At 46.4% G+C, this 27,619-nt stretch overlaps 1 protein-coding gene and 1 long non-coding RNA gene across 7 annotated transcripts in view; one reads left to right on the top strand and one right to left on the bottom strand.

The window, feature by feature from the left end:
• Positions 1-27,619, bottom strand: part of CAMTA1 (calmodulin binding transcription activator 1) — a 237,283-nt gene that overhangs the window by 36,231 nt on the left and 173,433 nt on the right. For all 4 annotated transcript variants that reach the window (XM_053962596.1, XM_053962597.1, XM_053962594.1 and 1 more), the window contains exons 7-11: positions 20,372-20,525; positions 10,333-10,473; positions 6,206-8,061; positions 4,071-4,197; positions 3,218-3,352 (exon numbers count right to left, since the gene is read on the bottom strand). In XM_053962596.1, coding sequence (XP_053818571.1) covers positions 3,218-3,352; positions 4,071-4,197; positions 6,206-8,061; positions 10,333-10,473; positions 20,372-20,525 — 2,413 coding nt within the window. The remainder of the gene's footprint in view (positions 1-3,217; positions 3,353-4,070; positions 4,198-6,205; positions 8,062-10,332; positions 10,474-20,371; positions 20,526-27,619) is intronic.
• LOC128798780 (uncharacterized) lies at positions 20,108-21,861 on the top strand. Of its 3 annotated transcripts, none has more exons than XR_008434539.1 (5): positions 20,108-20,248; positions 20,451-20,498; positions 20,595-20,649; positions 20,773-20,844; positions 20,934-21,861. It is a non-coding gene; the product is annotated as an uncharacterized LOC128798780 (long non-coding RNA). The 3 variants fall into 3 exon arrangements; XR_008434540.1 differs by having other exon boundaries at positions 20,773-20,831; positions 20,922-21,861; XR_008434538.1 differs by having other exon boundaries at positions 20,773-21,861.

Below are 27,619 nucleotides of genomic sequence, written 5' to 3' on the forward strand. Positions count from 1 at the left end.
TGTCCTTAATAATAGTGTGTGAAAGGAAAAAACCGCCAAACACATCTCAGCAGGAACATAAACAGAACCGACAAAGGCTCCACACTACAGAGGAGTCAGTACAGGGGAGGATGAATAGAAACTTAGGAAGTTTTCTGGATAGCTCCTATCAAGGGACAAGGTATCTGTGTCCTCTACCAATGCTCACACATCCCTGCAAGCTGCACCACAGCCTTTTAACATGGTACAAAACATTCATCCCTCTTCCCAGAGAGAACCCAAATACATAATCTTTTATGGTAAATCCAAGATGTAAACACCAGTCACCTTTATCCAAATGGAAAGAGGAGTGAAAAACAGTGATATTGTTTATCAACACAGACTTTTTCCTTATGGAAAGTCTCTTACAGCTGCAAAACATTCACTGATACTGAACACATCTCTCCTAACCTGACTCTGGTGTCCTGCATCTCATCCCATGCTAAGAAGGGCATCTGGTCCCACTAAACAGACACATGCCATGGGTTTCGGTGATAACGTTACCACTGTACAGGAATCATGTACCTGTCAAACTGTGGAATGCCACGGGTAGCACACACATGCTGTTTGCTCACAGATGATTCCATGCTAAAGTGAATTTAGATACCACTGGTATGGCCACATCATGCTAATACAAGTGAGCCACCAAGCCCCACCCCGCTGAATCTTTTTACGTTCTCCAGCTGGGAAAGACAGCTAGATCATAAACTGAGAAGCCAGCAGCAGCTGAAAGGCTGCCTGTCAGGTGCTCCTGCGTCAGTGCCATTTACATTCAGTACCAGTCACACCCTTGTCCAACCCGTACACACTTGACTCATCAGTACACACATGGCCTGCCCCTATTTTTAGGTTCTGTCCTCTTTCCTGCAGATGCATAAGTGTAATGCCAACAGCACTCATAGCCATTTCCCTGGAATTTCTGATCACATCCTGTGCCAAGGAAACACCATCTCTACAGACACTTTATGAAAGCAGCAAAGGCTTCTGCAGAGGGCAAACACAACATGCTTTCCATTGGGAATCTGTACTGTAATGCCTTTATAAGTTGTTATGCATCTGTCATGACATCATCTCTGCCCTTCAGTTCTTCAAACCTCATTTGCTTTTTGTTTTCTTCTTAAAAGAACCACTCTACCAACAGTGAATGGGAAGTGAGATCAAATGGCTATAAAAGCACACAATGGCTTCTGAGAACTCAGTTTTACATAGAAAACAGAAAAGGCTACTAAGTTTATCAGCAGAGATCAGGATCGCATGAGAGTGCTTCCTTTATGAGAAAAAGTTCGCTTTGAAAAGAAAGAATACCACTATTCAAATTAACTAGAAAAAATGCAAGAACATCAGCAGCTGGTGTCAGCTGTCCATTTGTGAAAGACCTAACTCACCCATGGTGTCAAATAAGGAAAACTCAGAATAAAACAAGTATCTCTGTATAGTTCAGAAGAGGGTGCACAATCCTTCATGGCACAGCAGATACTGATGAAAGGAGCCCTTCAGAGGATGGCACAGACCACGCTGCCTTCAAACTCCTTCTCTGCACTTGGCTCAATTCAGTCCTAGAAGCAGAAGCGTGGTGGGAGATGGTCTCACAACCCTTCCCAGTCATTAGCAGGACTGCTCCCTGATCCCAAAGGCTGTGCTCAAGAAAAATAGTGATTTTTGTCTTAATGTAACTGAAAACATAGAGTTCACATATAGAGCCATTTTGACTTTATTTTCAAGAAATTTGTGGAAGGCAATTGTTTATCTAAACTTAGATGAGATAGAAATTGCTTGTTCTTTTCCTAGGGTGCTGCTGGGGTATGACTGCTAACTCTATCTCTCTGGCAATGGTCATTCCAGCTGGAATCATGAACTGTGTTTTAACAATGCAGTGCAAAGGAACTCAGAGTGTTCCACTGAGTTAATTTAAAAGAATTTAAAAATTCTTGTCAATATTTTGTGACTACAAACATTCCTCGAAAATTTTCCCTCAAGACTATGTAACAGTCAGTAGGGCAAGCATTTTAAGCAGGGAAATTAAAGCAAACAGAGAAGTCAGGGATTTGTGTATTTATTCAATTGATAGAATCAGCTCACATTAGTTTTCACGTTGGCTAGCTAAGCTAACATTTGTTCTCTAGCAGTAAATGAGAAGATGTAGCTGGTCCTTTAAATAACAGTATAATTTGCTCCCTTTGGAGCACTGTGCATCAAGGCAGAGGCTTCTGATAAATCATGGTTAGTATAATTATTCAGTCCTTTTCCCTGAAGGGCCTCTGCAATGCAGCGGTCCTCTTACTTTTTTTTTTCCCCTCCCTGTTAGCAATGCCCTAGTTTGTTCACTGCTGCAGTCCCCCTCCCTTCCACCATCACCACAGCATAACAACCTCTAATTGAGAGCTGGGCTGCTAACCAAGAGCACCCAAAGAAACTGCAGGGACACCAGAGACAGCACTCACAGCCACCTTCTCAGCTCCTCCGAGTTCAGCAGCACTGAGGGAACTGTCAAACAAGGGATTCAAAACCTACCCACTTGGGATGTGCCAACCCTGGAGAGATTGCTAACAGCTGAGTATCAATCACCATCACACGCTATCAGCTGCACTCCACAGGCAGCAGATGAAAAGCACCTACAGACTCTTACAATCCTCTCAAGTCAAGGAAATTAGATTTTGATGCTGAACATAAGACTTTGTGCATCTCCTTGTTAAGGGCTGGTTCTATTTCTGTTTGTGACCGTGCTTCTGCAGCCACATCAGAAACCTCTCTTCACTCTGCAATACCCACAGTGCTCTGTCTCCATGCTGCTCTTTGGAAGTGGTACCATCCCAACTTCTTTAGCATGTCCCTCTTGTACATGCCTTACTATCTCCCCATTTTCTGCTTAAATAAACACACTTTTTTCTAGATAAGCTCAAGTTTCAGAATTCTCAGGAAAGACAATTCCAGGGTAAATGCTTCTCTCCTAGAAACTGGGCAGTAGATCAGCTTTCTGTTCAGACAAAAACCCCCACTCCCTTTATAAAAGGCAGCAACATTTTGTTCACACCAACAGAGCTAGTAAGGCTTTTCAATGAGAGGACTTTGATTAACATTGCCACAGCCCTTCCTGTCAGGACAAACTTGCCCCTCTACATCCCTCCCCACCAGGAGCTGCTCTGTCATTCACAGTTCTACATTTGGTCTGCTTTCTTAAGGAATATCCCACGCTTCTTACCGTCCAAGGACAGCCAGTCATGCTGGGAGGAAGGCAGGGTTGGCAGAGCTCTGGCTTTGTATTCAAATACCACAGAATTGGAGATTATCTGATTGTTGAAGGCAACTTGCAATGTCACAAGCCCAGTGTCATGAGCTAAAAGGAAAGTATATGTTGTAAGACAGAGAACTCCCCACAGAAACCCTCAGTTAGGAATTACCCCATGTGCTAAATATTGGGCTGAGAGCAGGTGAAGAGATGGGGTGCTGAACAGTATTTTAATGACTAGACAATTCAAAAGTCCAAAACACCAGTTGGTATATTCAAACATGGAGATTTTAAGCTTAAGAGTAATCTAATGGGTTATTCTGGCAAAAGGGAGAATCACATGTTTCTAAAGACTGAGCAGCCTCACTGTATTTCCAGTGGAAAGCTGGGGCCTAGCAATGAAACCAAGTTACTCTGCATCCACTTGAAGTCACATACTGAGGGCCATCACTAGTGAAAATCTCTTTGGGGAGGTTAGAGGTGTTCTCATGCTGTAAGTAGCAAAGGGCAAAACGTAGGCAAATCGAGTCAGCAGATCAGTGAGCGCACTCCTGAATAACAGCTAATCCTTAATCTGCTCTTTCAAAACAAAAGGAATGCTTAGAATTATTTTAAATTACTTCAAATAATTATTTTAAAGTTAATTCAGAGATTCTAAATAGTATTTATTGTGATCTGTTGGGATCTATCAAGATGCCAAATTGCTGTTCTCACACTAAACTGGTCAAAGAAAAAGGAAAATCTTCTCGATGCCAATGCACTTTTGTACATGTATGACATGACGAGGCTCCGGAAGCCCCAGATGTAGAAGAGCAGTGCTCCTTACCTGGGCAGTAGCAGCGCAGTACCCCTGGCTGAATTAAAGATGCAGGCACTGAGATCTGATCAAACAGACAGCTGTAATTATTGCTGGCTTCCTGCCACGGGCCGGTAATCAGGACTTTTACTCCTCCCTGTGAGGAAAAAAGGGAGAGACCCAAGCGTGACAGGAGAGGCCGCGGCGGGGAGGAGCGCGGCCGGCCGCGCCCGCCGCCCCTTCCCCGCGGCCGTGCTGCCCTCGGGCGGCCGCCGCCGGCAGCGACACGGCCGGGCACGGGCGGCGGCCGCCCGGGGGCACGGGGCAGCCGGTGCCGCTCCCCGCCTGGTGCCGCTCCCCGCCCGGGGGCACGGGGCAGCCGGTGCCGCTCCCCGCCCGGTGCCGCCTCAGCCCTGTGCCGCCAGCCCTGTCGCCCCAGCCAGCTGTCGCTTCAGCCCGGTGCCGCCTCAGCCCTGTGCCGCCTCAGCCCGGTGTCGCCTCAGCTCGGTGCCGCCTCAGCCCTGTGCCGCCTCAGCCCGCTGTCGCCTCAGCCCGCTGTCGCCTCAGCCCTGTGCCGCCTCAGCCCGGTGCCGCCTCAGCCCGCTGTCGCCTCAGCCCTGTGCCGCTTCAGCCCGGTGTCGCCTCAGCCCTGTGCCGCCTCAGCCCGGTGTCGCCTCAGCCCGGTGCCGCCTCAGCCCTGTGCCGCTTCAGCCCGGTGTCGCCCCTCCCGGTACCGGCCCGGGCCTGCCGAGCTCGCCCCGCCGGCAGCCGCTCGGCTCAGGCCGGGAATGTCCGGGCGCGGCCCCATCACCCTCGTGGGGCCGCTTCCCCCCGAGAACCGGGCAGCGCTGTGCTGCGGGACAGGGAGCCCGGCCCGGGGCAGTTACTGCACATCTCGGTACAAACAGTGCTCCAAGGCCGGGCCTATGAAAACAACACCCCCCACCACCTTTTTTTTTTTTTTTTTTTTTTTTTTTTTTTTTTTTTTTTTTTTTTAATTCAAAATAACCTCTTCCCATTAGTGGCTCAAACAGTCTCTTCCCTCACGCGTTCCTTCACGGCAGCAAGGTCTGTGCTGCTGCCATTTTCAGCGTATGGGGCATGTGACTGAGTTTGGAAGTCAGCGAGATGGAGGGAAATGCTGAACTCCTTAAGGCTGTGCAGGCCTTGAATTATTCTACTAGGAGCACCAGTGATGTGAAAAATGCATATTTTATGATTGGCTCTTTGCAAATATTAAATAGAATACTACATGTATTATGGAGGGTTATTTTGTAATACTGTATTAATCCTTTTTAAGTAGTGTGTTAAATATAGTTTTAGGTTACAAGTTATTGTTAAAGTAGAAACTATGCAATGTAAGATATTTTTTTACTAGCTCAAGAAAGGGATAAGATAATCAGAAACTCTTCGCACAGAGATAACAGCGACAGGGCCCATAAAGAGTTACAGCCTCCTTATCGGAAAAGACAAACATTCTTCCACCTTCTCTCCCTCTTTTTGGAACCACCAGGATTAAGGGGAAGAAGTTGACAAAAACAAGAAAAATTCTTAATTTGTAAGGAATTTATGCATCATGTGTGAGATACATGAATATGCAACAGGTTATTGCTTTTAAGGGTTATTCCTTTGTTCGCAAGGCATGCTTTTGGCAGCTCAGTGCCCAAAAACATCCGGACGTCCGGAATTCTTTGCTTTTTATTGTCTTGTAGTGTCCTAATCCTCATTGTCCAAATTTTTATTACTCTTATTTTATTACTACTTTTTTATAACTATTTTATTACTAATAAACTTTTAAGATTTAAAAAAAAACAAGTGACTGGTGTTTTTCACAAGTGACAAATGTAAGGAACAGCTCCAGTTTGCAAATACTACTGCTCTAATGGGCCTAGGTAACGCCATGAAGCCATCATGTGGGGAAGACGTGGCTTTCAATGAAATAATACCTTTCTGTTCAGATGCTTCCTAAGTGAAGAAAGGGCCCTGTCAGGATAATGAAGTGCTTAATTAAAAGTACACTCAGACATGCAAGCGGCCTTGAATGCTCTGACTTGGAGAGAAATATTTTAAAGGCCTTTTCAAAGCTTTCACAAAACAGCTCCCTTATTAACAAAGCAACGAAAGATAAAGCAGTAAACACGAGTGAGTAAAAGCCCTGGACTTACCTCAGGGTAAGACCACTCTGGTGAATAATCTGTCACCATGAACAAGCGCCCACTCTGCTGCAGCAGCCCCAAAGTGCCTTGTGCCGCAGCTGCCGAGACCACCTCAGCCACGTGCATGTACGCCATGGTGCTGGCTCCGTTCTCCGTGCTGCTGAGCTGCATGTTGGCTTGCTGAGGGCTGCAGCAAGGAATGCACATCTCGGCCTGGTTGTACGTCGCTCTGTTACTGTCTTCAGGCTGAGACAGTCCAGCACTGTCACCTGACACCAGCTGGTGTCCATACAGAGCATTGCTCCCACCTTCTACCGATATGAAATCATTAATTAGATCAGAAAACTGGTTGCTGAAGGAGATGTCAAAGTGGTCTAAGTTAAGCTCCATGTTAGAGGAGTTATTTAAGCTAGGATGGGCCACAGGATAGAGTCCTTGTACCATGTTTCCTTGGAGAATAGGGAGGTTGTTTCCATTCCTGATACCCCCGTTGGCCTCAGGCTGCAAGTAGTGTTCTGTGTTGCAGGCTTGAAGATCCCCTGATTTAAGTAGATTTTCATTTCCTTCTGCCTGCTGGGAGGTCTCCATGGGAACTTCAGCTTCTGCAGTCATAGCCTGGAAGTTTGCTTGGAACTGCATGAGCTGGAGAGAAGAGGTGGACTCTATTCTGGTTTCCACTGTGCCATTACAGTTGGACGTGGTTTGGGACGAGGACTCTGTTTTCACATTGGAGATTCCTAACGTGTTCACAAATGAGCTACTTGTGTCATTCAAATTGTTGTGAGTGTTTTGTTCAAGGGGAAGAGGTTTGCTGGCATCCTGCAGAAAGAAGCTGGGGGAAGGGGTCTGATGGACGTGAGGGCTCTGGACGGTCTGATTGAAGCTGGAAGAATAGTCCTTGTTGGAGTCAATGGCACTGAAGTCCATCTGCTCCAGGGTGGTACTTGGGCTCAGACCTCCTCCAGATGGAAGTAAACCTGAACCAGTACTGAGTGTGAGAGTGTTAGATGCAGAAGTGGAGGAAAATGCTTCTTTGGACATCTGCTGTTCGAAAGATGTGTCCTCAGTTTTAATTTCTTTTGTGAGGGTTGTATTGAAGTTGAAGCTACGTTCTGTTGTGGGTGACTGCCTTATGTTGGTATTGATGCTGTCACTTTTCATACCTCCTCCACCATAAGTCTGCCCTTGCTTGGGATTGTTAAGAAAACAGTCTGGGTCAAAATTCATGGTGGTTTCTGGAATTTTCCTATTTCCTTCTAAAGTTGTGGAGAGCACAAGTTCCTCAGAGACAGTGCTGGGTAGCATCGACAAGCTCTCTGAACTGCCAGTTGTTGGAAAAGCAAACTTGTGTCCATCTGAACTCACAGCAAGTACCAGTCCTTGTGCAGCTGCATCTGAGGACAGAAGGTGCTGATTTGGGCCAGATGTGGGTGACATCGTGTACACAGCTTCACTGGTGACTTCTGACATAAATACGGTGGCACTTTGTGACAAACTTCCCATAACTGACGCTACAGCCATACTGGACACACCAGTGACAGCTGGGCTATCTGCCATATCTGGGTCGCTGTTTAACCCACTGCTGATGGACACAGGAGAATTCTGGGTTGTGTCAGGGACCTCCACCTGGTTGGTGGAAGAAACCTCAGTGCTGTTTTGATGGAGCAACACTGGTTTCGCCACTTTGCCGTTCCTCTTCTCTCGGCTGGAGGCCTTGCCATGACTGTGCTCGTTCTTGCCTTCAGAGACATCGTTATTTTGTACCTCTGAATGAGTGCTGTACCCACCTGTCCTTGGTTCAACCTTTGGTGATATGATGCGGTGTTTGGCACTGTTACACTTGTGATGCACACTGCTTCCTGCCCCTGTGCCAGAAAACAACAGTATTTGCTGTTCAGTAAGTACAAAATTAGGACAATGCTAGTTGTGTATCTCGTGGCTGTAGCAAAGGACAGCTATGCTTGTGCATACATGTGTGACAGACAGTGAGTACACACGAGAGAGCAGGCGATATCTTGAAAATAAAACAAATTTCTCACCAGTGCCAGAAGTACAGGTCCTGTCTAATGCACAGATCCACTGCATGCAGTAACAGCAACCTCACAACAGGCACTTAGGGACCCCTGCCCTCACCCCATGTAGCACCTGCCCCCTTCCTCCTTGCCCCGATCAGGCAGAGGGGGATTGGCATCTATGACAAGTTTCAGAGTTATTTAAATGTGCCTAATCTCAGTGCAAAGTCTTCAGAGCAAGTGCTGCTGTTGTCAGCTGTGGCACAGGGCCCTGTTCCCCATGGACAAGACCTCAGTCCCTGGAACACATTCTCTGCTCTCTATGCTGGGAGATGCTGAGAAGCTTGACAACCACTCTTGGGGCACGGATGCTGACCAGTAATCTGGAGTAACAAATGCCACATCATGCCCCTGTCCCTGGCATCACCCTGCTGCCTAGACTGTAGCCCACATCTTCCTGTCATCACTGTCTTACAGTTGTCAGTCAAATTATTGAAGTAACCCATTAGCCATGCAAAGCATTCGTGCCCTCCCAAAAGGCTGGTGATGTGCTTCTCTGACACTCAGCCATTCCTGTGCTGGCAGACACACTGTACTCTGAGAGGAGAACACAGAGGACAGACAGCACTGGAGCTGCTGAAGAATGTTCAAGCAAGGGCCACTTGAGGAAAATCCTCCATGAATGAAACCAGCCAGCACCTTTACTGGCCTGTAAAGGTAACATCACTTGCATTCCTGAGAGCTTGTAATCAGGCAGGATGAAGTAAACAATTCTGTCTGCAAAGGCACCTTAGTCACCAGCTCTGGTGCAGGGACTGCTTTTGCTCTTTAAAGAACAGCAGCCCATTAATTTTTGATGTTTCTTTCCTTAATTGATTAATTTTCCCTAGAATGAGGTAAGAACATTAATTACATAACTGTAGAATGACTGAAGGGGGGGAAGAAGCCTCCTTGCAATAGCTCATGGCTACAATTATAAATGCCATCTTCTGGGCAACATAAAGCATCCATGTAGCCGCTGCAATTTGCTGAATCTTTTGTTGCTTGCCCTTGAAGAGGAACTTCTCTATTATGTGTTCAAGATTTGAATGAGGTCACTTAAAGTAGTTCAAGACAGTGCTTTTGAGACTAAATACAATATTAAATCTCTTTATTCTCCTAGGTATAGAAATGAACAGGAACAAGGGAAAGACTTTTATGCTGCTGTATTTGTGGATGACAGTAAGGGATTGGGAATGTGTGTGTCAATGTGCAAGCCAGTTACAAAACAAAGCAATACTGTTGTGTTAAAAAGCACTGAGCAGACTTAGCACAAGACAAAACATCAAAGGGAAGAATAAAAGGATTCATGTTCAGATCTGCAAGCCTGGATCAAATGCTGAGCCTTAAGGGGTGAATTTTAATCCAAACTCAGGTATTTCAGAGGTCATCATTCTTATTTAAGCCTTGATTCTATAATGCAACTGCTCAAGAAAAGAAGAAAAAAATAACCCTTTGAAGCACTGACAACTTTCCTTTATAAGCTTTGCTAAAGACTAGTTAATGTGTCATATACTTTATTTGACCAAAGTGCTAGAAAGGAGCAGATATATAGCAGATGAGTTGCAAAGTGAATCACTTAGCATTCCACTGTCTGTGGGAAATGCTAACTCTAAGGATGCTGTTTCTTGCTGCTGTGGTGTCATCCAAAACAAGGTCATCTCCTGTAACAAGAAAGAGATCTGTATTTTCATGATACCTAAATAAGACCTGTCTTATCTCAGTGATACCTTGCAGTTAACCACCTGAGCACTTCTCCAAAAAAGTGAGCTGCAGGGCAAGGAATTCAGAGGGTGAAGCTGGAAGAACATTAGATTTTGAGGCTTTGGTAACAGAATTTGTACATGTAGAAGAGAATGTACCGTTTTGAGCAGCTCATGTATGGACTGCATTTATTGGAAAGCATTGACATTTCCTCCAGAAGTTCCAGCTGCATCTTTTTGTGCTCGAGACTTCTCCTGCCAACTCTTGAGTTCATTGTGTCCCAGTGTTTCATGAGACAGCATTTTTATCACCTCAGTACTAGAAACCCTGCTCCCAGACTGGATGAAGCTGAGTCACTCTGTGCCCTCCCGAGGTACTCACCCAAGGTACCAGTGCAGAGACAGTTGTGTGTTCGAGGCTGGGGCTTGGTCTGGTGGCTATCGAGGATCTGCTGCACGAGCTGTTCCACTGAGAACCCTGAACTGCTGTTGCCATTGCTGCATGTCCACTTGATGCCATGAACTGCAATGAGAACAGTACAATTTCCCATCAGAAAGTGCAAAATCATGCCAAAACCATCAAAAGCCAATCCAAATTACCAGCAAAAAATCCATTCCTGCTGCTTTCTGTCAGAACTGAAAGGAGCCCTATAAAAAGCAACACTAATGGATACTGGTTTACTATTCTCTGCTCCTTGGTATCAACAGGCTTCCGAAGGCAATTCCTGAATTAGGTATATATAGAGGAAAATCTCCTCAGCAGAGTATCTGGCTCTATTTCAGTCTGCTGCTAACAGGGACTCTGCACCTGCAACGATTCTCTGTAGTGCCAGCAACCTTCACTGAAAACCCAAAAACAACAAAAGACTTGGTTCCATTGAAGTAAAGCAGTATAATTCCAAAGAGTGTTTTGGAATCTTTTTCTGTCTAATATGAAAACAAAATCAGCTTTATAGTAAAATCAGCAGCCAAAAATACATCAGAGTAACAGCAAATGCAAACCTTCTGCCAGGTCTTCATTGTCAGACCCCGGGTGGCAGCAGTGAAGGCTGACTCATTTTTTGGGAGTGACTAACAGACACTGTGTGAGCTCCTCCTCAGACTTGGACGACCTTTTAGTAATTTGGGAAAATGGACAGGTGGATAATGTTACAGAACACGTTGCAAACGGAAGCTCTTTTCTTGGGAACTCTCTGGGCCTGTTAGCTATTTAAATAAGAATGCTAGACTGCATGCAGATACATGATTTGAATAAAGACTCCCTCTCAGAATATTTTAGTTGCAGAATTTCCTATAACAGTGATATTTGCAACCTGACTTACAATGGAAATGGCACTTATAAAATATTTTATCCATAATAACTGACTCAAAGCATCTTCTGTGTCTCTTTTAATGTCTCTCTGAGCAATTTATATGTGGATATTATTTATTTATCCTTTAAATGCACCACAGCTCATGTGCAGATTTTGTAAAGTGCTGATAAGTGACAGCATAATTTCCAAGGTGTCCTCATGCCTGGCAGCTTCTTTCCAGGAGAGTCTTTTCCATAGTCTATCAAAGCATGTTCCTTGCATGTTGTGTTCTAAAATCCTTAAACCAGAATACACAAAATCAAAGCTGACAGTCCCATGGACTTAGGCTTTGTAGTAGAGACACAGGTCCCCGATGTGAAGGGGGGAAATCCTGACAACAGCAGGTTGGGCTGATGCTCCTGTACAGCCACAGGCTGGGGCACAAGCCAAAAGCAGCACCGTGCAAGGAGATCAGAAGCAAATGAAGGGATGTTTGTGACATCTAATGACTGTGGTCACAGGGGCAGCATATCCTGTGAACAGTCTTCTGTTCTCCTCTCTGATGTTGCTCACTGAGTGTGTCACACGCAGCTGGTGGAACAGAGCTCCTGGATCTGCTCTGTGAAGCAGTTTTATTGCTTTTTTTGTTACCTGTTGCTGTATTGCCTCCTCACCCACTAATGTCACTTTGCCTAACAGCATCTCATCTTGGTCTAGTTTTATACTGCAGAATTCACATTGCTATTGGCCAGGCTGGATAACCTGCAGAAATACTGTAAATCAGGTTTACAAGTATTCTTCCCTATATCACTATTTAAAGTGCTGCAGATAGTTTTGTAATAAGTCCCTCTATGTTTGTTTGACGACCACATTTATTGTTATCATACCCAACAGATTTTGCTTTCTAGTATAGTCACAGTTTTGGATTTCCTCTTAACACTCAGCCTCTGTTATTATATCTAAGTTAGACACACTTGCCACTTCACTAACTCTGCTCACATTCATTTCATTATTTAAGACACATTGTTCTGTCACCAGTGATATTATGTCTAATAAGTAATGTCCAAATAGCAATTTTACAAAAAATACATTGTCAGTGAGATCAGAATGCAGGTAAGTATTTTGGATGCTTTCAGCTATACAACACAAAGTTACTGAACTGCAATTATTATTGAGAAACTTTGCATTAGGTAATTTCTGGCGACTTCAGAAGCGCTTTGCTAAAGAAGTGAGCTGGTGTTCGTGTTGTTGGGTACAGAAAATCTGTTTTACAGCAGGATGGCAGCTCTGCTCCCTACTGCTGCTAAATCCTGGGATGAGCAGGGGCAAGTTTGGGAAGTGAATCATGGCTCGGGGTTTCTGTATTCATGATGATGGTTCTTAAGTCTGAATCAAGCTGTGAGCTAGGAGCTAAGGCATAATGGACAGCTTTATAGCTGGGTACTTAGAGAACCATGCCTATTATTTTCAGGTCCTTCCAGCATAGCAAAGTCCCATGGAGGATCAATTGCTGCTGAGGAAAGGTCCTTCTCTAGCCTTGCTCCAGCTGATCTTTAGGATCAGCTCTGGCTCCAGCTTCTGTCCACGTGGTGCCACTTTTTTTTGGTGCTTATGTTCCCCATATGCTATGAAGGTTATAAAATAAAAAGCCAGTGAAGGGTAACAGATTGCAAAAAAAGAATGTCTGGATGCTTAATGCAAATTATCCGCTATCTTGGCACATCCAATATGCAGATTTTCTTCCTCCCTCTTTTAAAGAAAGACTCCTGTGCCTGGTGAATTGTTAGTACTGAATACCAAACACTATCAAGATGGCTTTTAACATGTCACGCTTGGCTTCCTGACACATAATGAATCAGCAGGAAAGGAGATTTCTATAGGGAAGAAAGTGCATTATGAAAGGAAGGCTAATAAAAAGCATACACACATAGTCTTCCTGCTTCTTAGTGGTTCAAGAAGTGAAACCACTGTAGAACTATGTTTGATTAAATATAGCCATAATATATGAACACAAAAGGGGAAAAAAAAACTCTGAAGCTTAGCAGAAATTCTGGAAAGGATTTTAATCTGGATTCCTGTTCAGACTTCTACTGCATTTCTTGATAATTTAATATGAAAGCTGTGAACTGCTTCAACACTTCCTTTTTCAGTGATAGCATGGAGGGGTCTAAAAGCTGCTGCATTACAGCAGCAACACATTCCTCCTGCCACACACCCTCTGCACAGCGCCTGCAGCACCGGGCAGCGCAGCCAGGCAGAGTTACTGGTGCTGCACTGGGTGCTCAAAGGACAGAAGTGAGGCTAAGGGAAGGTCCACAACTCAGAGTGCTAATGCTGCTGCAATCTCTTTTTATTAGCTTGGGCACTCACCTTCCTTCTCTTTCTTCGTTTTTGAAGAAAAGGCAGTAAAAATAACCTTCTGATAGTGCCCAGCAGCTCCTCGTTCAATAACACTGCCAGGACTTTGACCACCATGAGCGAAGGAATGAAAAATGATCTGAATTACCAACAAAAAGGCTGCTCAGAATCCAAGGGAAATTTGCACACAGATGCATATGACTGTCCAAGTTTCTTACACCACCTTGGCTATTTCTGCCTTCTGCTGCTGCTGGTTGTACTCAGTCCTCCACAATTCCCAGGCCTGCAGTCCTCCTGTCTTGCAGGTATCTTCCTCCTCCTGATCACCTGAACTCTACCTCACTGTCTCGTCATCACTCTAGCTCTAACACCATCAACAGCTGTTTCCCTCCCTGTGGTTTCTCTACTCTAAGCAAAACTTGTCCCTAAAATACCCTCCCACGTTTAAATCTGACCATTTCACCCTTTCTGAATTCTCTTAGACGTTTCTCTTTGCCACTTCAAGCATTTTACACTTCCTGGTTTTATTCCAAAGACCTTGCTCTTCCATACCACCCCCCCAGAACACAGCTTACACATACATGTACATGTACAGTACATTATGGAGCCATTCCCTATACCCTACGTGTGGCTCCTCTGCCCCAGTTTGGAAAGTCTCTTGTTACTTGAGTAACAACATTGAGATCTCCCCCCTGAAACTTGTAAGTTGGATAGACTGATGTAGCTAGAATATCTAGAATCATCAAGGTCAGGTTTCTGTTTGCCTCTGCCTCCTGATGTATCTCGACTGCCTGCTGCAAGCCCTGGTGTCAGAAGTCCTGCCCTCAGCCACTCCTGACCCACACAAAGTGCTTTAAAAATCACCAAAGCGCTGCTGGGAGCATGAGTGGGTCCTTTGTCCAGCTGCCCATTCCTGCCTTGCTGCCCACATCCTGCTCCAGTAAGTGTTGACACTGAGAGGTGTTTCCATGGCGATGGTCAATTGGAAATGGCAGCCTTGTCCCTTCCATTTCCACTGTGTTTCTCTTGTAAAGGCCTTGCTCTGATTTCTCAGTTTGGCTGAAGGATATTTCCATTAGATTTATCCTTTCGTACTCAGACGCCCACACACAGTTTAGCTTTGATTTTCCAGCCTTCCATTTCCACTCCTTACTGGCTGTGAAGGACAGGTTTACCTGAGCCTCACTGCTGGGGACAGCGATGACACCCCCTGAATGCTAATGTCCTGCACGGACTCACAGGGGCGTTTTGCTAGGAGCTGCTCTTTAAAGAGATGTCTGCCCCCAAAACAACAGGTTTTGAGAGTAAACCTTCATCCTTTTCCTTGAAGGTTTACTCAGATGCAGTGGGATGCTCATAGGGGCTGGGCAGACGTGCTGGCCAAGGTCCCTTGGAGGGGGCCAGCGGGACAAGACGCGACTCTTCCGAAGCCGCTCGGCTCAGCCCTCCTGCCCCTGTTTACAGACCCGTGAAGTCCGAGGCTGCTCGCACATGGAGGAGCAGAGTGGCAGCCACTTCTCCCGCTCGTCCTGTGTGGTCCTCGCCCTCCTCCGGCTGCGGCTCAAGGGCACCATCACCATCCTCCCCCTCCTCCTCCTCCTGCTGCTGCTGCCGCCAAGAGCCGCGGGAACGGCGCCCGGCGGCCGCCAGGTGGCGCCAGCGGATAAGGAACCGGCGGGCCCGGGCCCGGAGGAGGGCCGGGCTCAGCACCGGGAGCGGCACCGCGTGTCCCGGGGCCCCGGACCCACCGAAGCCCAGCAAGGCCTCCCCATTTCTATAGGGTTATTTTTAATATTTTTTTCCTCAAGTTTTGTTTGCTTTTTTTTTTTTTTTTTTTTTTTTTTTTTTTTTTTTAAGCAAAAATCTTGCTTGGCTTATTTGGGGGAAAAAATTCCTCATAAGCACAGCCCGCACAGAGAGGGCTTTGAGCCCTTCCCAAGGCTCCCAGCCCTTCTCCCCAGGGCCCTTCCCGGGGGTCCCAGCCCTCCTTCCCAGGCCACATCTCGGTGGCACTGCCAGGAAGATTTGGACTGACACCTTTGCAGATGCTCTAGGACTGAGTCTGCCAGTCACTGCCAGTCTGCCAAGTGCTAACTGAGGAGATAAAATACTAAGGAAGAACAGGAAACAAAGGCTGGTGTGCCTGTAGCCTCCTCAGAGAGGTTCAGCAATTGCTGCATCTGGTTTAATACCCATGTTTGAGGGGGTCAGGAAACGATCTGGTTTAGGTTTCCTCAAGTTAGTTTCTGTTACTGGTAATGGTTGTTCCTACTGGACTGCTGTCAGCACTCAGTGGGATTATTTCACTTTGGTGTCTCCAAACGCAGCTGAAAGGCACCAGCTGAAACACAGCTCCTAATTTTGTTCTTTTGGCAAAGTGGGACTGTGTACAGAAGGTGAAATTCGACCACAAGGGAAACTGTTTGCCCACAGAGGGACACATTTAGGCACGGGATCAAACTTCCTCTGGGGACATAAAGGCCACGGCAGATCTCAGAGGAGAGGAGAAGTGTTTTCCTGCATGAGCTGCACGCCTGCAGTAGTGAAGGGGCTGGGGGAAGATGAGAAGCTGAGCAGGTGCTGATGAGCAGGAGGCTGATGCTGGCCACACAGACAGTGTGAACAGGGGTACTCAAAGTCCAAGTGGTGGGTGGATGTAAGAACCTATCTAGCACCTTCTATCATGTTCTCTTTTTAATAAAAATGCAGACTATTGCAGTAAAACTGGATGTCAGCATTACTAAACTCAATATTGTTTTAAAGAATCTACATTGCTTTCTACGTGGTCAGCTGAGCTAAGCTGGCAAGCTTCAGTTTCCATCGAGGGGTACTTTGGAGCTCAGACAAACTGCTTGGGGAATTGTGAAATTCATCCCATGTAGCATTTTTGTACATCTGATCTTTTAAGATGAAATATAACCCCAATCCTTAAATAGAGTTAGTGAAATTGAATATAAATTCAAGCCAAGATAAAACTCTCAACAAGTCAGTTCTTCAAACTGCATTAATTCCAATTGCTGCTGAGTTTTGTTCTGAGCTACAGGCGTTTGATGCCTTCTCCAACGCAGGGATGCAGGTTGAGGTCACCTCCAGGAGGCCTGATGGCTTCACTGACACAGAATTAGGGACTCTGGGAAAAGGCAAGAGCAGCCCTTGCCCATGGACTGATGAGCACACATGGAACTTCCAGCCTGCCCAGCTGTGGCTGCGTGCAGGCGGCACAAACAGGAGCCCTCAGTTCCTATGCAGCAGAGAAATGCAAAAAGCTTTTCCTCTGAAAGGAAGATAGCTCTTAATTATAGTGGACCTGGAACAAGGATTGCAACGTAGCACCAGCTGTTAGCTTTTAAGTCATACTTTGCCAGCTGAAGGATGAGAGAGCCAAAAGGGGATGATTTGGAGAAACCCCCAACATGAGCTGGCCCACAATTTGCTGATCATATGGAGTTTATATACAGAATTCTGCTGTGATGGATTCTGCCACTGAATTTGCTTTTACCACCAGATGCCTCTAAGGACATCTGCTAATCTATTCAGAGAAATCTCAAAGCAAGACTGTAATGGGGCACAAGGGAGGGGGGAAATTGAAAGTTATGCCAAATTGAGGCTCATTCTTCACACCAGGCATCCTGAAATGACTTACAGGTGTCTCGGACCACATTCCTGCAGAATTTTTATGGATGATAGCTGTTTACTTTACACAAATGTACCCAAAAGTTGCATTCATACCAAAGCAACACACACACACAACAACCCTTTTGCTTGAGACACCCAGTTGAGATGCTCCCAACAGCTGGATTATCCCAGGTCTGGCATCAGTGGAGGTGTCACAGCCTTCCCTGGGCTCCCTGACCTTGCTGACACTCTGAGACAAGGGGCCCCTTCTCCAAGCCTGCAAGGAGGAAGGAATCACCCTGTGGGAGGTCAGGAATGTGTATGAGGCCTTCCAGGCTCACATGCTTCAGTCTTGAGGACTGCCACACTGAGGTCTGACAAGCCAACAGCGATGGTCCAGAGAAGGCAATCAAGAGGTCATGGACACTCCAGTGTGAAGGCAGTTGACCAATAGATCAGACTAAAGCAAAAATCCAAAGCCATGAAAGCTGAAGTCAGGCTGATTAATTAACTATTTACAGTCTCAGCTCAGCTGGAGGTGTTGAGAAAACCTCAAATCCTTAGAGCATCTGCAGCATTTACCTTTCATGGATGTTCAGATGGGTTCATTTCAGTCTCTTAATTAGTTCACACACCAGCTTTGTTAGAACAAGTTAATGCTCTTTCCACAAAGCTCTTAGAGCTCTATGGCCACTCCAGAAAGGTGGGTTTTAATCCATAACACCAGTGCAGAGTGACAGAATGAGCAAACACCACCCCTGCAGCCAGCCAAGAAGCTCTCTCTGGGTTCAGCAGTCTCCTTCAGGAGCAGGGCAGAAGCCACCTCTCAGCACCCAGACTCCAGTACCCTGCTCTGCTCACGAGGCTGACAAGGCTGGCACCAGGAGCTGGTGCCTCTCCTGATGCTGCTGAAGACTTGCTGAAGCCTGGACTGACTTTGGGATGATGCAGCAGGCAAGGAAAAGGGAGCTGAGCAAATTATGGATGCAAGAAATGTAAACAAACTCCTTGATCATCCCAGCCAGGATTTCTCTGCATTTCAGGAAAAACAGTTTGATGTATTTGTCTAGCTTGGACTCCAGGACCGATGCTGCTCACCCTGCCAGCCATCTGCCACATTGCTTTTAGTTCTGCAGGCCAAGAGAACATGCTCCCACCCCACTGGCTGCCACACCACTGACTGTCTGCTACCCTCCATCCCGACAGAAAAGCTTTAATACCTGACAGAGGTCAACAGCTTCAACACCTGACTCCAGCAAAGGCTGAGCAGGACTTAAACAGCACTTGTCAGTGAGTCAAGAGCTGGACACTGCCACCAACCTCTGACCTGGAGGAAGCATGTTCCCCAAAGGACTGGTACCAGCTTCTCTTCCTTAATCCTGAATGACATCAGTGGTCTGAAATGGGAACCTACCCCCAGGTACAGAGGCCTTGGACCTGTACCTGATGATTACCCTGGCTGTAATCATCACTAACTTGCCTTAAATGAGAAACTCTCATGGAAAACAGCAACCGAGAAAACAAAATCATCAACAAACCCCCCCACAGTTTCCAAGTCCAGAGGAATAAAACACAACAAACCCCAACACAGAGCAGGTAAAAGGGTGAGACTGTCACTGCACCAGCGACACCATGCACAACGCTTTGATTAAGCCATTGACAAATCTGCTTTAGGGCAGAGAAATTTGGAAACATCAGGCAATCAAACTGTGAAGTCTGTGAAAGAATGTGATTAATGCAAAAATGTGATGAAACTAATGTGCCTGGCTCCAGAATTTCATGGCACACCCTATACTGGAACCAAATCTGATGGCTTCTTGGCGAGTGGTGCCCCTCTGTTCCCCAAACACGGTTATCCGTGTCCTCTTTGTTTTCTAGGTCTGACCAGAATACAAAGCTTTTATTGTAGCTACATTTCTAAGGATGTGTTTCCCAGGATATGTACCCATAAAAAGAGACGTGTACATGCATATATACTCTGAATAATTGCGCAGAATTTCACTCTTCCCTCCTGAGACATAAAAGAGCCAAGTGTTATTAAATTTACGGCGAGTTCGTTGTAGTTTTCACATAATTTTCTTGATGCACTGCAGATTTTTTAACAGGCTGCTGCTCCCTTTCCTGTTTAATTTTAAGGTACTTGTCCAGTCTCAGCTATACCAACATCCTGGATTTCTGTCTAAGTTTATCAGCCCCAGGGGCAAATGTGTCATTCTCTCTATCCTCCTCTGCCCTCCAGCTTTGTGTGGAAAAGGAATGCATGGGCCTGCAGAGTTCAGGATGCAGCAAAGGACTGCAAACTCAGATTACCAACACAGTGGTCAGCACAAGGCTGATCTTTCACGGATGGCAGAGACACATCAGGATGCACTCCATGGCTGTGACCTCCAATTACAGGAGGCTGGGCATGACACCAGCATCCAGGAAGGGGCAGGGGGCAGGAACAGAAGCAGACCTGGTATTTGTTGACTCATATTTGGTATTGTGGCTTTTGCAGTTCATTTTCTCTTGGTTATAGGCCCACTTTGTGTCTAATGTTTCTTTCATTGCAAAAAGATGTTTGTGTGCACATTAGAATGTGCTCTCCAGGGGAAGACATACAATCTAAGTGTGATGCAAAGGAAAATATGCACCAAGGCAGATGCAGAGGGGTTCAAAGAACTGCCTGTCTGAGGGCAAACTTCCCCATCACTCTGCACACCTTCTCTAAGCAGCCTTCTCTTTAGGCTGCAAAGTTCAAAACTGTAGGAAATGATGCTCAGTTCAAAACACTCAGTTCCATGGGGCCACCTGTAAGCTACAGCAACCCACTGTGACCTGACAATGACCACCCAAGCATGGAGTGCCCTTGGGGGAATCCACCTGCCAGTACCACACAGGCTCTTTGCAAGTGAGCAGGTGCCTACAAACAGCCCTAGAACATGCAAGAACATAGGTACAGTTTTCCCCCAGTGTGCAGAGGAGACCTCTTTGGGGACAGTCTGGGAAGCTCTCACACCATGGATCCCAGAAGTGTTTAACATTGGAAAGAAAGTGCGTGCAGACACAAGCTGAGTTGGATGGATAAATGACTCCTTCACGGGATGGTTGTTGGCTGTGAGAGACACTGGACTCTAAATATACAGCAAAGAAGCAAAACCAGCTCCAGATACTCACACATTGGTTTGAGCTGCCCGATGAGCTCCTCTTTTGTCCACTTTGCCCATTCCTTCTTGTCGGTGTTTATTGAGCACAGGATGGGGCCGCACGGTTTCCCGCAGTCCTCGATGGCCGGGACGTTCAGGTAGTGCACCAACACAATGTCTGGGTTCTGCAGGGACAGCAGAGCAAGGGTTATGTTGCTGGGGCCAGCACTCTCTGCATTTAACTTCCTAATTAGAACTGTGACAGCAAGCATCATGATCAGACCCCAGATTGTACTGGATTTCTCTGAGGTAAGAGCTGTTCTTTAAAAGAGGAGTGGCTGACAGTTTGCACATGGCTTCCCCCATCCTGAGGGCCCTCTGCTTGCAACTCTCCTGCTCCACTGGAATGTTCAGCATGAACCTCTTTTCCAGCCCTTTCAACACCAAACACCTGGGGTATTCCTACGAACATCACTGACAATGAACTCCAGGTAATACGCTTTGGTTTAAGGGACCTTTTGTTCATTTGAGACAATGCTTCCATCAGTTCTGGCCCACATCAGTCTTTTTTGAATATACAGAAAGTGACTGAGAACATCAGGAACAGCCACACTCTCCATACAGTGACAGAGAACAGGAGGGAAGAGCCGAGGAGGCTCACAAACAGTATCACAGAGCACCCCAAACATGGGCTCTTTACAGACAAGCCTGTAATTCCTGGTCTTTTGAAGATGTTTGCAAACTGCAGAGGGTTGGGACTGGAAAAGCCCCTTGCAGGACAGCTGCAGGAGGACAGAGGTGCCGGCTCCCCGCAGGCTGATCCCACAGCTGATCCTGCAGGTGGATCCCACAGCTGATCCCACAGCTGATCTGAAGGTAGATCCCACAGCTGATCCCACAGGTGGATCCCACAGCTGATCCCGCAGCTGATCTGAAGGTGGATCCCACAGCTGATCCCACAGCTGAGCCCACAGGCAGATCCTGCAGCTGATCCCACAGGTGGATCCCACAGCTGATCCCACAGCTGGATCCCACAGGTGGATCCCACAGCTGATCCCACAGCTGTTCCCACAGGTGGATCCCACAGCTGATCCCACAGGTGGATCCCACAGCTGATCCCACAGCTGATACCACAGCTGGATCCCACAGCCAGATCCTGCAGCTGATCCCACAGGTGGATCCCACCGCTGATCCCACAGGTGGATCCCCCAGCTGACCCCACAGCTGACCCCACAGCCGACCCCGCTCCCCTCTCCCTTCCCGCGGGCTGCGGGCACGGACCCTGCTCTGACGCACTGCGGTGCCGTCCCACCGACACGTGGAGCAGGAGCTGAGCTCTGCTACCACCCTGTGAGTAAATGAATCATCTTAACAGCAGCAGCAACAACTCCGCCAGTTCCCCAACAGCGTCCCAGGGAGATTGTTCAATAGATAATAACAAGATTGAGGAGATGATTTCTTTCCCTTAAGTCATTTACTCCTAAGTTCGCAAACTTTAATGACTGCTTTGGAATTATTTATAAAAATAAATAGGATAATGGTGTAATTAAAACTCTAATGTTTCATTAATGCTGTTAGAGCCCTGTTCCGAGGGGGAGTGGGAACACAACCCATCATCCACTTGCACAGGTTGTGCTGATGGGAGCACTTGCTTATGAAACCAGGGGAGAGCTGGAGCAGGACAGGGACACCTTCCCCAAGGAGACGTGAGGAGGGAACTTCTGGTGGCAAAGCACAGCACTGAAGCCCAGCATGCTGGAGCTGCACCCGGAGCAGCCCAGGGCAGGGGCAGGGTGGCACCCAGCACTGCTCTGTGTGGGGGTGACCATGACCCTCTCGTGCACCCCTTGTGCACACAGGGAGCATCCTGCACATCCCCAGGATCAGGGAGGGCTGGTCATGTCTCCCAGCTCCTCCAGGCTGGCTAAGAAGGTGCTGGCAGTGGGGAGGCCACTGGTGTACAGCAAGATGAAAAGCAGAGCAGCCCCGCAGAGCATCCCCTCAGTAACCAGAGACATCCCTCTGTCTGGAGGACAAGCTCTTTTAGGTTAGGAAAATATGCAAGCAGGAACTTGCACTTTCCCCCTCTATGGATAGAACTGCAAGCAGGGGATTCTCGGTGAAGATTCTGTGAGAAGGCAGTATTAAATTCTTGCAGACAGTGCTAAAAGAGTTGTACTGCACTGAGGGAAGAGGCAAAGAAACCTTGTAAGGAACAGCTAAGAATTTATTTCAGAGCAGTTTTGGGAAGTGCTAAAGCAAAGAAAACTGTTGGCTCTTCTATTCCCAAGAATCTTCTGTATCAGGTTGCAAATGCAAGATGTGGCCAGGGGTGTGTATTCTATTGCCATCTGTTAGAACCAGGTGGGGCAGTTATCTTCTGTTAACAGGTCAGCTGTTAAAGCCAGGCGGGGCAATTTTTATTTATCTCTTCCATGACCCATCCTCCCTCCAGGAGATCTCTTCTGTTCATGGGCCATTGAGTGTCCCTGCATGGCTGATAAAATTCCATCATCCATTGGGAGATGCTCCGCCCGGAGGGAGGAGCCAAGCATTCCTACCTGGATAGAATCTGAGATTTGGAACACCACAGCAGCCTTTGCCCACTGCATTCCCAGAAGAGCAGCTTTCTTTTCCCACCGGATTCCCAGAGGAACAATTTTCTTCTCCTCTGCATTCCCAGAGAAAGACCAGGCCCATCCACACCAGCCCTGGAGCTCCAGAGGAAAACTCCAGCCTTGTCCAGGATCCTGCTCCAGCAGAAGCACAGCTGGCACTGCAGGAGGGCTGAGCCCCCATGGAATGGCACTGCTGCCACCACCCTGACACACAGGGGGTCAGATTATGTTCTGACTCAGTCAGTGTTGATTTGTATTACTGCATTTTTATTTTTAATTTTTATTTTTATATTTCCTAATAAAAACCTGTTATTCCTACTACCATATCTTTGCCTGAGAGCCCCTTAGAGCCCTTTTAAAAATTAAAATAATTCAGAAAGAGGAGATTTACATTTTCCATTTCAAGAGAGGCTCCTGCTTTCCTCAGCAGACACCTGTCTGTTCAAACCAAGACATCTTCTGAGACAAACAACTGGACCTTTCGTGTTCAATTGTGAGGGGTTCAAAATCTTCCTTTTCATGGGCACATCTGCCCCAGACAGAGGACACAGAAAATCATCACAACCTCTCATTCTACAAAGAGGAGGTCTGAAACATCACAGTTCTTGTGCATAATTCAGAAGAGGTTCAGATAGTAAAAATGATTACCCACACACCCAAATAGTCTCCATCAGCTAATTTAACATCATTAGTGATCTAGATGATGAAGTAATAAAAAGTAATATGCTTCAGAGATTTCATGTAAATACACCTCTTGCTCCCAGGGAAATTTCAAAGAAGGGAGCAAGGACAGAGCACTGGGTGATGTGGCAGTTCTGCAGGTGCTTCAGCCTTCCTCTCAGGTAAGCTGCATTTTTCACAGCCTGAGAGTGCTGGTTTGTCACCAAGCAGGTCAGGATTATGGAGCTTCCTGGCTTCAGTGCAGCACAAGCAAGTGGACCTCAGCAGTGGACTGGCACTGCAATTTGGAATTTATACTTTTTATATGTAAAAGCATATAAAACAAGCACCAACCAACCAGATTTGTTCTTTATGCTTACATCAAAAAGCTGACCTCAGAATGACAAATCTCATGAATGCCAATCTACTTGGTGAACTGAAATGTTTTGACAAAAATGAACAGAATACATATGGTTTGGAAAGCTCCTAAGTAGCAGCTAATCACTATTTGTGATGACCTACCAGGAGAGCAAGAGAGATGTGAGAGACTGAAAGAAAAAATACTAATGTAGCTTCCAGACAGGAAAGGCATCAGGACAGTGAACACACCAGGGCAGAAGCCCTTCACTGGGTGCAGGGGGGAATGAGGGGAGCCCTGCACTGGGCTGCAGCTGGCTCTGGAAACATTCCTGCTAGAAATCAGCCCATGATCCCAGTGCTGTGGCCTCAGCAGAGTTGCTCTGCTTCCCCCAAACCCGAGCTGAAGGCGCTGCCATCTGTCCCTGACCTGGGCAAGGCTCTTTGGCTTCTCCTGCCTCCTCAGTGTGGCAGAGGAACTGCCTCCACTGCTGCTGGGGGGTAAGCAGGAGATGGTGCAACACGTGGTTAAACACAACAAGTCATTGGTTTTGATGAAGAAAAATGCAACTGCAACATCTGCCTGACTCTTGTTTGAAGCTTCATCAGCACTAAGTGGTCAATAAATCAGACTGGCATGGCGTTACATTTCTTCCATGGCTTAACCATTAATCTAATGCCACTTCTCATGAAAAATGAAGGAGAAAAGCTATGTGATGGTGAAAGTGTACACATTATCCAGAAAGTGATAATGGCACACAGTGGTGCTGCAGCCTCCATCCCAGTGGCTGCAGTAGCCTGGCAGCCTCCTCTGCTGCCCACCACACACCAAGGGAATTATCTGACCAAACCAGGGATTGTTTGTTCCACCAGCCTGCTCCACGTGGGGATATTTCACAGGAGCAGAAACACCAAACTGGAACAGTTCTAGCAGGTGAGAGGCCTTGGGCAGCAGCACAGGGCTGACCAATGCTGGGGTGAAGGAATGGTCAGCTCCTCCAGAGTTCCACAATGGCTCAGCCACAGGGGAAACTCTCATTTCAGCAACCACCTTTTGCTTCTTCTTCACTTCCCAGAGTCAGTCCCCTCCAAGGGAAGTCTCTCTTCTCAGGGAGAATAATCACAAAAACCCTCTGCTTTACCAAAGCATGCTGCTTTGGTTCTCTTCTTCTATTTCTTTTTCTCTTAAAAGCAAAAATCAAAAGCCATTTCTGGCCAGCTTCCAGCTGCTCTTCAGTTGCTCAGCCAAGGCAATCAGCTCAAGGCAAAATCTCACTGGCAGGGGCTCCCAAATCACCGATGACCACAGCTGAAGATAATTTTCTTTGCAAAAATACCTCTGAGCTGAAAGTTTTGCATTTGTACTCCCTGCTGGAAGGATGAAAGGAAGTAAATCATCCTCAGGTGTGAAGAGATCAGTGAATTTAATCTCAGCCAAGGAATTACCCCAAATGCAGCCACTTGCCCTAGCTGGCACTGGACATTTGTGTCAGTTCTGTTGTGTCAAACCTTTGAAGCCCCACACGTGGTGAAACCAGCCTGTTCCAGCTCTACTGGCTACACCACGAAGCAGAAGGGTAGGAGGAGTGGAGCATGACAGTGGGATGCACAGGCAGCTCCTGTGCCCCACTCCCTCCCTGTTCACCCCCAAAATTAAAATAGTTTTTTTCTTTTCCGGCAGCTATTCATTCATGAGGTTTACTTTGTATTTCTCAAACAATCCAAAAGGCTGAAAAGGAAATTTCTGGGAAGATAATTCACATCCATTGCTGTGGGGTGACAGGATTAGTATCTGACAGATTACCACCTCCAAAAAAAGCTAATATAAAGAGGTCCTATAAAAAGATAATATAAAGAGGTTTCTGTGGTTTTGAGGGGTTACCATTACATGATGCTTGAGTACCCACACGTAACTCAGGGACAGGTACTGGGAGTGCCTGTGTATCATCTGTATGTTATCTAAAAATCAAACCAGTGAATGAAACTATTCCCAGACACATGGATGACAGAATCTTCTACTATTTATAGCAATGTGTTTCTGTATGATTTTCTCTGGATTTTCAAAGGTTTGAAAGCAGAGTCTGAAATACCTGAAGAAAAAGGCAAAAATACATAACACAGACACTGAAGTAATGGAATTTTTTCAGAGCCCAAATGCTAGCTTTGGGCAGATTATTGGTTTGAATCCCAGCAATTTCTTTATCCTTGAACTAATTTCTAATTGAGGTCATGCTATGGAAAGCAACCTGGTGACTGATGCCTTAGAATATATTAATCTTCCACACTAACTGTGAAAACAAAAAAAAAGATCCGCTGCCTTTGAGCGCACAACCTACTGCCTTAATTTATCTAGAGCTGGGCATGTTTAATTAGGGAGAACGAGACAATTATCAGAGACATAGCACAGCCCTGGCACCTGAGCTGAGCACTGGAGCACAGGGAAGAGAGTGGGACCCCAGAGCCAGACACAAAAGCAGTTGTGCTGCAGAGCAGGACTCCTGCTGCTGGAAAATCCCTTTTAGCCAGCACAGCACCTTGAATTAACCTTGGCCCCCATGGCTCCAGCTGGCAAAAGAGCTGCTGGAACTTCTGGCCCTCCAATAGCTTGAAGTCATCCAGGCAGAGAGACATCGGTGCAGGTGTGGTTTTAACTGCAGTTAAATCAGCCTCCTGACACACACTCGCTCAGGGTCTCATGCCACTTGTCACTGTCCTTGCCTGGGTACAGGAGCTTTGGGTCCCTCTGGGGGGGTGGCCATCCCCACCATCCCCACCTCCCAGCCATGGCTGGGGTCTCAAGATTTATACCCTATAGATACAATGCTTGTCTCAAAAGGTCAGCCAGCCCACAACTCCAACACAGGCATTTTCCCAGTTTTTCAGCCCAAATTATTTTGAGTTTTTTTTGTTTAAGTTCAAGAATTTTTGAGACAAAAGACTGGCTACAGGACAATACAGCTCCACGTACTGCAGTATTGAAAGGCTTGGAAAGCAAAAAATTATTTTGAGATTACGAGATTTCCTGCAATTGTTTTAAAGAGAACCAAGATTTCATCTGGCTGTATACTTTATAATGTGTTCCCCAGTTTCTCTTCAATACCTTGGTAAGGGCACAGCACACACAGCAGGCAGCATTTAAATAGTGTGAGCAGAAAAGTGAGAGAGTCTTAATATAGAACAAATAGCAAACACTCACTAATACATTGCCAAATGTGATACATTTGAAGATATTTTATATAGAAAGAGCTGCCTCTAAATACTCCTGAGGATCATGTTTACTTAATGTACACTTTGAAAGATACAGAGAAATAACATGCAGTAATTTCTGGCCTCCAAAGTTCCAAAAGAAATTGATTTCTGAGATGTTTTTTATCTTTCATAGCAATACCTCTAGTGCTAGTAAAAGGTGTAACAGGAAGATGATGCTACACAACCAGAAACATGCAGCAAAATAAAACAAAAGGCACTTCTCTTTCTCACACAGGTATTATTCTTCCAGACAATGGAAATTTCTTTTCATCTGTGTCACCTCTCCCAGTTGGAAGCTTTAACTTACGCAGGCAGCTGACAGAGACAAGATAATTCTGCCATGAGTTGGGACTGCATTTGTTTATCTGGGAACATGCAGGGAGCTTTGCTGCTGA

The sequence above is a fragment of the Vidua chalybeata genome, chromosome 22 (genome assembly GCF_026979565.1).
Source record: "Vidua chalybeata isolate OUT-0048 chromosome 22, bVidCha1 merged haplotype, whole genome shotgun sequence".
Classification (NCBI taxonomy): Eukaryota; Metazoa; Chordata; class Aves; order Passeriformes; family Viduidae; genus Vidua; species Vidua chalybeata.